Here is an 11,330-nt window from a genome sequence, read left to right on the forward strand (position 1 = left end):
ATGATTTAGATCTGATCCTAGTGTTGGCTTTTACTGCCTAAGTGCAGGCTGAAGCAGCGGGGCTCTGCAGCGTGTCTCCTTGCTCTCTCCGCCCGCAGCCGGAGAGAGCAGAGGAGACATCGGCACCCGGTCGGTAACGAGAAGACAACGTAACTCTCTGAAGAGCTCCGTCACTTCACAAGACACAGGAAAGCTCTGTTGGTCTGGAGGAGCTGCAGCATTTATTTCTGCACAAACGTCCCCTGTGCATTCACTAGATATTCTCAGAGCTAAACTAACTCTTCTGCAGTGTGTAGTGAGCGCGCGTTCACGTCTAGAGGTGGAGCAAGACAGCGAGGACGCGCGCGTTGTCTGAGTGAAGGAGAGCAGGCAGCGGAGACGAGGCTCCGGCCACACGCGAGCGCGCATATGCGAACGCGCATGTGTGCCGACCCGCTACATTTATACGCTTAAAAAGTTACAAACAGTCCCTTTAATGTTATATTGTCTCTTATTTTACTCAACCATTTTGTAGCTTTTGTCTTTTAGTTCTATGAATATCTGTATTTAAGTATATACATTTCTAAATAAACATCTGTATTGTTGCTTGTCTTCATTACTTTTCCAACAAATTACTAAGCGCTTTTCGCCTTTTGAGCTTTTGCGCCTTATGTCCAGTGCGGGCTTCCGTCGTCCTCCTGGTGGAAGAATGGCCGGCTGGATGTGGCTCCGCTGTATGTTAGGGCCTCATTTGCAACGAATTCACCGTTCAACGGAGCAGTCTCGACCTGAAAGCAGGGCCGGGAGGAGGGTAGGGATACCTATCATGTTCTGCATCTGTTTGACGACAGCCGACTGCGAGAACTGAGCGGTATTTAACGTCTGTAGCATTGATGTAGCTCCGGCGGCGTCCCGGAAGTGTCCGGTGTTTGTTGTTGAAACCGTCTCTGTCGCTGTGAGGCTCAGCCGGGAGGACAAATGAATGAAATGACAGCAAACACATCAATATGTCTGTTCATGTTCAGTTCATTTCTGTTTCACAGTCACAGTAAACAGCTGGTCTATCTGAAGCTACATAAACTGCTCTCCTCCATGACATTAACCTGGCGATGCTAACGCTAAGAGGAGAGGAAACTGCGGAAAAGGAAAGGGAGGACAAACGATACAAAAGAAAACTAATAATAAGAATAAACATGTTTATATTTACTTTTAACAGAGCCACTGTAAAGACTGTGTAGCTTGAACATCCATCACCATGGCTACAGTTAGAGCTACTGACACTCTGCCTTTTATTCACTCTACTTCATGTTTTTATTTATTTTGTTTATTCTTATAATTTATCCTTTGATATTGCAATATATATATATATATATATATATATATATATATATATATCGGTCTGCAGGACAGATAATAATGCACACAGTGCACTTTCATAGACTAAGCTATTGGAGTTATCCTGCACTATACCCACTTTTAACAGTCTCTTCTGCACTATATTCATTTTAACAGTTTTCTTCTTCATCTCCTTGTATTTTTATATCTGGTATATTTTTTTGTACTTTGAACTACTAACTTTTTTACTGCCTTTTTACAGTTGCACTTTGGAACTGTGATGCTGGAAACTTGAATTTCCCTCGGGATCAATAAAGTTACTATCTATATCTATATATCTATCTATATTGTTATTAATTGTTTTTTATTTGTTTGTTTGTTTTATTGACACAACAAACGTTAATTACTTATTTATTGTTTTCTTCCATTTAAATTTTTTTAAATAACTATATATTGTAATTTGCTTAATGAATTGTGTATATATATATATATATATATATGTGTTTTTATTTTGTTCTTTTTTTAAATATCTATATTGTAATTTGCTTAATGAATTGTGTATATATATATATATATATATATATATATATATATATATATATATATATATATGTGTGTTTTTATTTTGTTCTTTTTTTATTTTGCATTTATTATTGAATAGACGCTTTGGCAATATTGTTCACCTGACAGGCATGCCGATAAAGAAAGTTGAATTGAATTGAAATAGATAGATAGATAGATAGATAGATAGATAGATTTATCCTTTGATATTGCAATATATTATTAATTGTTTTTTATTTGTTTGTTTTATTTATTGACACAACAAACATTAATTACTTCTTTATTTTTTCTTCCATTTACATGCATGTTCTTTTTAAATATCTATATATTGTAATTTGCTTAATGAATTGTATATACGTATGTGTATATATATGTTTTTGTTTTTTAATTTTATTTATACTAATACTAATACTAATACTAATACTTTTACTTAAATAGAATGTCAGAATACATACTTCTACTACTATCTACTATTGTAGAAATAGTAGTAGTAATAGTAGTAGAAAGAGCAGACCGATCGTCAACAATATTCATAACAATAATAGCCTATGTAGTATTAGTAGCACTTGTGGCAGTAACAGTAAAAAATATAAATGCTAATTGTTGTTATAGCAGTTACAGGAACAGTAAACGTATAGTTGTTTTTGAAGTAGTCGTAATGAAAGTTATAACAGCAACAGGACCTGTGGTTGCAGTGACTGTTATCATCATATCAATACTATAATCACTTATTGTTATTGGTTTACATGGGATCTACAGCATGACGGGTTAACACTTACACACAAACACAGTCACATTCTGACGCGTGTGGTGAGAATGACCCGTCATACCAACTCTAGCATCTTCCGCTCAGAGTATCATTCTGTTTCAGAGTGAATTCAACTTGCCCTTGACTACACATATATATTATTTTTATTTATTATTGAATTGACGCTTTGGCAATATTGTTCACCTGACAGTCATGCCAATAAAGCAAATTGAATTGAATTGAATTGAATTGATTCTCTCTCTCACAGCCGGGATGGAACTACCAACCCAGGACTCTGGAGAAACACACCGACAGCATCCTCGGTTGGGTCAGTATGGTTATATGGTTGATAACACACTGTATGGAAAGGATATAAGAAGTTCTGTCAAGTAAAGTTAGTGTTTTCTCCCTCCAGGCTTCAGCTCTGTGGTCTCTGTCCTACTACAGTTCTCCTCTTCTCCTTTGTTATCTGTACAGGAAAGGTAGGTTGTATGAATTATGTTTGGTGGGAAAACACAGGGAAACTTATTTCATCTTCATTATATACAGCAGTTATGACCAGAGCTGGAATTATTTTAAATATTAGTTGATTAGTTATCGGTTTGTTTTTTTAAACTACTTTTATTGTTTTTGATTCATATTCTTAATCGGACCAGTAAGACTTGCTTTGCTACTTGACACTGTGTCTCGTTGCCCCATGTCTTTAAAGTTATTATTTAACTGAATAAATGAATGAGCAAAAATGTTGATAACTTATCAAGGAATAACAGCAAACAATCTCTGGTTTCAGCATGTCCAATGTGAGGATTTTCTACCTGTCTTTAATTTTTATTTTTGTAAATTGAATATGGGTTGGACAAAACAAGACATTTGAAGATGTCAGCTTGGGCTCAGAGAAACTGATGGACATTTTTCACTATTTTCTGATGCTTAACAGACCAAATTGTAGCATTAGTTGTGACGTATAATCAAGCATCCAAAGGTTCCTCTAAAACAAAGGCTCACTACCAGAATGCTCACACCAACCAAGACATGAACTGTAGCGCTTATGTTCCAAAAGTTAACAGGCCAAGTGACCAACTTACAGACACCAACACAACAAATGACAGTTCCCGACTTCTCTCCTGTAACCATCTACCATATGAACCATTATAACCTCCTGCAATCTGTGCAGCAGCCGGCTTCAAGTTCTCAGATGAAGCATCTTCAGTGTGACTGGGTCCAGAACTACCCAAAAACATTGAGGGCACTAGCGCGACAGTTTTGTTGTAAAGCTGAAGCCAAACAGTCTGCAAGACATGTGCCGCTAGCAGGAAAACATCAAACCAGAAACTATTGTTTCCCTCACTAGAGCCAGGCACATCAAAAGCTTCCAGCTACGGACCAAATGACTGCAACTTAAGTTTGACTATAACGGAGCTCCCGAAAGTTCCTCCATAGAAGCTATAACTGAGAGAAAACAAACTTTAACTGCCCGAATACGCACACAACCCAAAACCGATGCGTAAATAATGAAATCACTGTGACACTAACAGCCAGAGCTCAAACAGCCCATACACAGCCAAAATACCACCACAGCGTATGGTGGGTACCTACGCACTGTAGCCTGATAGCCCAGTAAAGCAGCAGTAAACCATAAGCTGGCGACCCAACTGCAATTTCGGATGTTCCCCTGAGACAACCGATCTAACCACTTTCATTACCACACTATCAAAACCCCCCAACGAACACCAAAGGGAATCCACTCTTAAGCTTAAAAGGGACAGAACGGCAAATCACCACAACCGTGAACAGTACCAACACAACTCTGTGCCACAAAATCATCAGCATGCACAGCTTGACGAAAAACAAACACACCGAACAAATCAGCAGTTTGTTATCCAGTACAGCTGCTTACATTCACCCAAAAACAGAAAAACAGCCTACTTGCCACACACCATGTCTCCCAAACAACCAGATTGCACCCCTCATTGCCGGGGTGAGTGCAGTGTTGCAGGTTACCAAGAAACCAAACGACCATGTGGGAGCTGAGAGAGTAGGAGGCAGCTTGAACTGGCCAGGAAAAAACACAAACAGGCCAAGCCAAGCAGACACAAAGAAGGGGTCGTCACAATATATATATATATGTATACTGTATATCAGAAAATATACAGATTAGTGTCATGATAATCATTTCTACCTCGTCGCCCAGTCCTACTTGTATGTAAACAATCCCAGCTTTGGGAAATTGTATTTTTTTTCCCTCATGTCTCGTCTCTTTTATACTATCCTTGGAGTTTATATTAAAATGTGAGCTTGATAGGTTTCAGTAGAAGTCTTTCTCAGTCAGAAGGCTTGGCAGTGACAAATGTCAAAATATGTATTTTTTTTTTCTGGATGACATTTCTTCTTCTATTAAGCAAGAAAAACTGCCACTGGGGCGATGTACTCTGTTCTCCTACAAGTGGGATTAATATAAAGTTAATCAACTGAATCATCCAGGAAGACGGTGCCGCAATAGAAATTAATTGCTTGAGGTTGTGTGCTACTCTGTAGTGTATAATTGAGTTTCTGATATTGATTTATGCATATGGTTGTAGGGTAGTTGTCAGACTGTGAATCTTGGTATCGGTGCCCGTTAATGAGGCTTGGGTCTAGCAAGGAAAGAGGGGGAGTGGGTAAGTTTATGTGGATGTCTGTGTCACTGTTGCTTTGTGTATTTTTAGGTTACATCTGCAGCAGTAAGCTGGTTCCAGTGAGTCAGTACCTGGGAACAGTGCTGGTGTGTCTTCTAGGAGTGGCCTGTCTTCGAGGTGAGGCTGCAGATTTCAACTGACTGGCAGGCGATGACTAATTAAATTCATTCATCTTTTAGATATCACATCATATGCTGTATATGCCGCATGCCAATACGATTTCATTAACTTTGAGACCATTGCACAAGGTCTACACCCACAAAGCATACTAAACGCACCCTTGAGGCTTTGCAGCAAAGTGTTGTTTGTGTTTCATGTGTACTACTGAGCCTATATGTCTCCCTGTTTTTGCTTTCTTCCTGCGTCCCTTCCTCCCTTCCTTTCCTCCCCAAGGGTGGGGGAGATGGAAAAACTCAGAGTATCTTCAGTTTATCTCCATACTTGAAGATGTCAAGAAGGATCATACACCAACAACCAAGGTGATGACAACTTGATACAAGTACTGTTCATCAAGATGTTTTGGGGAATAAAGGGGATGAAATAATAATTACTCCTGTGTTTGTAAGTAATCAAATTAATACATCAGAATTTAACTGAAGAGAAAACTTTTTTATTACCGCTTTCCATGCAGAACAAACTGAGGTGCTATGACTTTGACTTCTCGTACTGGCCTTCGGATTTCAGCTGGACGGAAGTCAGCAATCCGTAAGTTTTTGCTCCCCTATTTTATTGCCATTTTTTTTAAATGACCATGTGTTTGCTGCAATTCTATTTCCCATCAGGGTCAGTTCATTGTGAATACATACACTCAAAGCACTGAATGCCAAATACTTTGTGGCTCACCTGTTTCATTGTAAGCCTTTGACTCTGTTTAACAGAAAACTATCCAAGGCTGGTGTTTCTCTGCTAAAGCCAGAGCCCAAATTAAGAGGAGCAGCAGACAGTGTCCTCAACTCTGTGCGCACTCTACCATGCCACATCATCAGGTAAATGCAGTATATGCAGCACCATCCATAAATGAAGGCTCTGCTTGAGTCCAGGACACTTGAGTCCACACTAAAGGGGATAGATGCAGTCTGCTTTATAGCAGGTTTGCTCTCTTATTTCACCCCTATTCAGTCACTTATGAATATAAAGCATTTGTCCAATGTTGCTACAGTGTCATCACGTCTATTTCCATCCTCTCCAGTTTCCTTATTGCCCACTCATTTGGGAGGAGGATGCTGTACCCTGGCTCTGTAGGGTTACTGCAGAAAGCCATGAGGCCCATGCTACAGCAAGGCCAGGCTAGGTTAATAGAAGAGGTAAGAAAAAAAATACAGACACTCCCTCTCTAACAGTCTATACTCAACTTCAATAAATACCGATCATCATTCTCTGTCGATATGCTTTCATTTTGTCACAGTTTGACGGCCAAAGGAACAAACTTGTGGCCTGCGACGGCAACGAGATCGACACAATGTTTGTGGATCGAAGGAGAGACGGCGGGCAGATTGGCCAGACCCTGGTTAGTGTCTGCGATGACTGGTTGTTGTTGTTGTTGTGCCATGTTACCCCTTTTCCAGGGTAGAAACAAAACTTGTGTCACATCAGTCACATTACGAGCGGGCGGGTTTTAAATGTATGAATTCTGCCACAGGTCATCTGCTGCGAGGGGAACGCAGGCTTCTATGAGGTGGGCTGCATGAACACGCCACTGGAGGGTGAGGAATCCGCTAGTTTATAATGCTAAAGCACAGAATTTCTATTAGTGTGAACTTTGTTGCATTTCAATTATACTTGTAGCTAAATCTTGTGTTTTGATGTGCACTGCAGGTGGCTACTCTGTGCTGGGCTGGAACCACCCTGGCTTTGGAGGCAGTACTGTAAGCAGTGTTTTCAGTACTACATCCTTAAACTAGCATTAGCTATGCCTGCGCTTCACATAGTTCTAACAAACAACACAGTGGAAAACGGCATGTTGAAATTCTGGTTTCAGTTTGACAGTATTGCATAAGAGGCTAAGTACACTCCCAAGGCCGATATTATCAGTGGAGTGAAACAAAACGTTGTAAATCTGTCAACTCTTTGGGAGTGCGTGGTTTTGTAGGTGGGTAAAGTGTTACTATTTTGTTTAATAATGCATGGGTATTGCTTTTTTACTTGTATCTTTCTGCCAGGGAGTACCATTCCCCCAGAATGAGGCCAACGCCATGGATGTAGTGATCCAGTATGCGATGCACAAACTGGGCTTCCAGCTCACTGACATTGTCGTGTATGCTTGGTCCATAGGAGGATTCACAGGTACAGAAAAGAACAATGCATGATGGGCACTATGCTATAAACATGTTTAGTCCTTCCTTCCTGGTTCTGCTTATCCTACTCACCTTTTTATCCCTCTATTTCCTTTCTTAGCCAGTTGGGCAGTGATGTCATACCCAGAGATCCAATCAGTGGTGTTGGATGCCTCCTTCGATGACCTCCTGCCTCTGGCCCTCAAGGTCATGCCCGACAGCTGGAGTGAGTCCCAGGGGTTAAAGGTCATATACTCTTATTTGCTTGTTTGTTTTAGTTAGTAACTAAAACCTGTTTGTTCTCTCTCAGGGCCGTTGGTGCAACACACAGTGAGGCAGTACATGAACCTCAACAACGCTGAGCAGCTTCTCAAGTGAGTGGGTCTATTTATAGTGACACTAATCATTAAAGTCAAAGTCTGCATCATTGAACGTTACGCAACATATTGGAGTGTAATTGTGAAACTAACCTTTAGCTCACGGCGATGTGGCTGATGATAAACACAGTTCCTTATCTTTACTGCAGATATCAGGGACCAGTCCTGCTGATCAGGAGAACCAGAGATGAGATCATCACCACAACGTGAGTCCTCACAGTCCATCTTAACATATCTCAGTCTCAGTGTAGTATAGTACAGCCGGTTTGCCTTCCATTGGGTTTACATATGCATAATGTCAGCAGGAAATTGGTTGAAATAAGATGTTTAATTCATGGTTCATTTCAAATTTGATCAAAACTTAGGAATTGTTTTGCACCTGATGTCGTACTGAGACAAATAAGATTCTCAAAAATGTAAAAAAAATACTTCAACCACTGGGGCACTACTGCTGTTTTTGTTAAACACCAAAAGATATATTGTTCAAAAATGAGTGACAGTATTGGTTAGAATATCTAGTTACACCCACTAGTATGTAATGAGTAACATTATGCCAAGTACTTAAAGGTGCTCTATACGATATCCAGGGCATTAATAGAAGAGTAATGTCTACCTGAACAGAGAGTGAAGTCGCTGTCCCTCTGTGTGTATTGTAATCCAAGTTTCTCCTTGCTTTGCTGACATCACTGGGTTGGTCGCGCGTGCTTTTAGTGCATGTGAGTGTGCCCCATTGGCTAGCTCACGGCCACTGCTCTCATACGGCGGTTACAGCTGATAACGTCGTCCTGACCAACAGCGTTGTCGCTGAAGCGTAGCACCCACCCTCCGGTTCCCCCCCCAGGCTAACACTGTTAGCTGTCAGCAGTGTTGCCGTTGTTTTCAATGTTAGCACTATTAGCACTGTTAGCTACGAGACACTGGCTCAGCTGTCACCATGTTGAGAGCTGTGGGGAGGCAATAAAAATGCTCCTTTTAAAAATATAATCTTTTGAAATAATTTACAAGAAAATGTATTTTATTATTGTTGTTGGGCATTTCCTGCCAAATTAGAGTATATTACATTATTAGCTTTAAAGTATGACATTATTTGATCGGCTGGGAAGGTGGAAGTCATCAAGTTGTTGCATAATTGTGCACATCACTGTTCTATATATATACAGTAGTTGCATGTCAAATGGCATGTCATTTTCTGTATAACATTATAGCGTTATCCCTTACATCATAGTTGTATAATTAAAGCATTGTAAACACAATCACACCAGAAAACTCCCCAGCACTTGAATCATCTCCCATTTACAACACAATTATTGTCAGTACGGTGAGGGTCAAGTGCCTTGCTAGTTGATGCAGAGGTAGGAGGAAGCATTCACTTGCCTACTCAGTGACCTGGTCACAAGACCACTGACACTAATCTTAATATCACACTGTATATTACAGAGGTCCAGAGGACGTCATGTCTAACAGGGGCAACGACCTCCTGCTCAAACTGCTACAATTCAGGTCGGTATTCTCATTGCTAGATACGATCAATGTATTTGGACTTGAGTGACACACATACACACATATATATTTATATATATTTATATATATATATAAGTGTTGATGTCATTTCCCTGCCTAGGTATCCAAAAATAATGACAGATGAAGGAGTCAGAGTTGTCCGACATTGGCTGGGAACCTCCAATCCCTTAGAAGAAGGTATGTGTTACCACCATTTAGAATGAATTCATTTAACATATTGTATTAAACTGAAGAAAAAAAAATGTATATGTCTACATTTAGGATTTGAACGCTTGTGTAGTAAGTTGGTTATTTCTCTGCAGCATCCGTGTACAGCGGCTATGAGGTGGATGATGACTGGTGTGTGTCTGTGCTGCAGTCCTATCAGGCAGACAGAGATGTTTTGTTTCCATGGAGTGTCGGTAAGCCCCTGGGTCCTTTCACATTTACAAAGCAACAAAAAAAGGTTGCAGAGTACTATCCTCATACATACATGCTTGTTTCACCTCACACTCTGTTATGTATCCATGTTACCAGGTGAGGATATGACTCTGGAGGGGAGGCGGCAGCTGGCTCTCTTCTTGGTAAGGAAATAATCTTTTGTTATTCATGCACTCGATCTCGGTGTGTACGCTTGTTTCCTCTGTCTGATATAAAGGGCAGCCACCTGTTGTCTTTATCACACCGCTCCAAGTCAGGATACAAAGTCTAATTTCCTTTTCTCCAATAAAGCCTCATTTTCCTCTTTAAGGTCCCCCTCTTCTCTCGCACTCCAACAAAACCCACAGCTATTCAGACATCATTACCACTGAGGAACACTATTCTGGTCGCCATAGTAACCAGCTCACCTGTGCTCTCAGGTTGACTGGTGTAATATATTTCACCGCGCTCAGCTTATTGAAGTCATTTAACATCAAACAAGAGCAGTGCCATCAATTACATCTAATGCTATGCTTTTCCTCCCTCAGTAATTCCCTCTGAATTGGGCTTTATTCACCTCCCTGTGTAAATCCTTAAGAGATGGGAGAGATTTGTAAGGCACTGAGCCACAAAGACTGAACCTAATATAATCAAGTTCTACACTTTTTTTGTTGTTGTTCATTGCCCTCCCACACCCCTTTTTCTCAATTCCTCCCCCATCCCCGCTGCCTTTTCTCTCTCTCTCTCTCTCTCCCAGGCGCGGAAGTACATGCGCAACTTTGAAACAACACACTGCACTCCTCTCCCCGCCTCTGAGTTCCACTCACCCTGGAGACTGTAGAGAAAGATGGATGGATGGATGAGAGGAAACAAGCAGCAGAGGGTTTGGACGGCCTGTGGTCAAGAGCGTGTCGCTGGCATGGTGTGAATGTATTACTGTGATTTTGTTCCAGATTTTCTCCAAGATAGGTTCGTTGTCACATATAGTGTTACTGTGGTGGCATCTGGAAAGAGCTGGTCTACTACTACTAAACCCCCCCATCAACCCGTAGCCACAAACCTGTTCAATATAATATGGGACATGATTTCTGTTGAGGTTAGTTTTTATTCATACTGTTCAGTGTTAGTCTCCTAAAGGAAAAAAAAAAAGATGCATTTTATGTACACGCACAAGCCATCTCTCTCCCTCCATTGTTCCCTCTTTGGCTGTATTTGTGAAGAAGCAATTATAAGTAAGCTACAATTTAAATAATATAATCTTAATAGTAGAGGAGTTTTAATCTTTAAAATGCAGCCAAAGTGTTAAAGCTTTTCAGGTTTGTTTCTTTTCTGTGGACACTATCTTTACGAACAAAGCTGTATCGTTAAATGATTAAATGCTCTTACATGTTCTGTTAAATATGCTGAATAAAATGTTTGACATAAGGGACTGAATTCATTTGCTCATTACTTCAACAAGTGT

At 40.3% G+C, this 11,330-nt stretch overlaps 1 protein-coding gene across 1 annotated transcript; it reads left to right on the plus strand.

Annotated features, from left to right (window-relative positions):
• The first annotated feature begins 633 nt into the window (after positions 1–633).
• abhd16a (abhydrolase domain containing 16A, phospholipase) lies at positions 634–11,293 on the plus strand. The gene is made up of 20 exons (XM_074653227.1): positions 634–790; positions 2,892–2,951; positions 3,039–3,105; positions 5,329–5,415; positions 5,692–5,777; positions 5,930–6,003; positions 6,177–6,284; positions 6,488–6,602; positions 6,704–6,805; positions 6,938–7,001; positions 7,114–7,163; positions 7,458–7,581; positions 7,693–7,797; positions 7,882–7,945; positions 8,098–8,154; positions 9,386–9,448; positions 9,570–9,646; positions 9,772–9,870; positions 9,986–10,032; positions 10,626–11,293. The coding sequence occupies exons 1-20, from the start codon at positions 650–652 to the stop codon at positions 10,707–10,709; spliced, it is 1,674 nt and encodes a 557-aa protein (XP_074509328.1). The 5' UTR covers positions 634–649; the 3' UTR covers positions 10,710–11,293.
• Positions 11,294–11,330: the final 37 nt, after the last annotated feature.

The sequence above is a fragment of the Sebastes fasciatus genome, chromosome 12 (genome assembly GCF_043250625.1).
Source record: "Sebastes fasciatus isolate fSebFas1 chromosome 12, fSebFas1.pri, whole genome shotgun sequence".
NCBI classification, from domain to species: Eukaryota; Metazoa; Chordata; class Actinopteri; order Perciformes; family Sebastidae; genus Sebastes; species Sebastes fasciatus.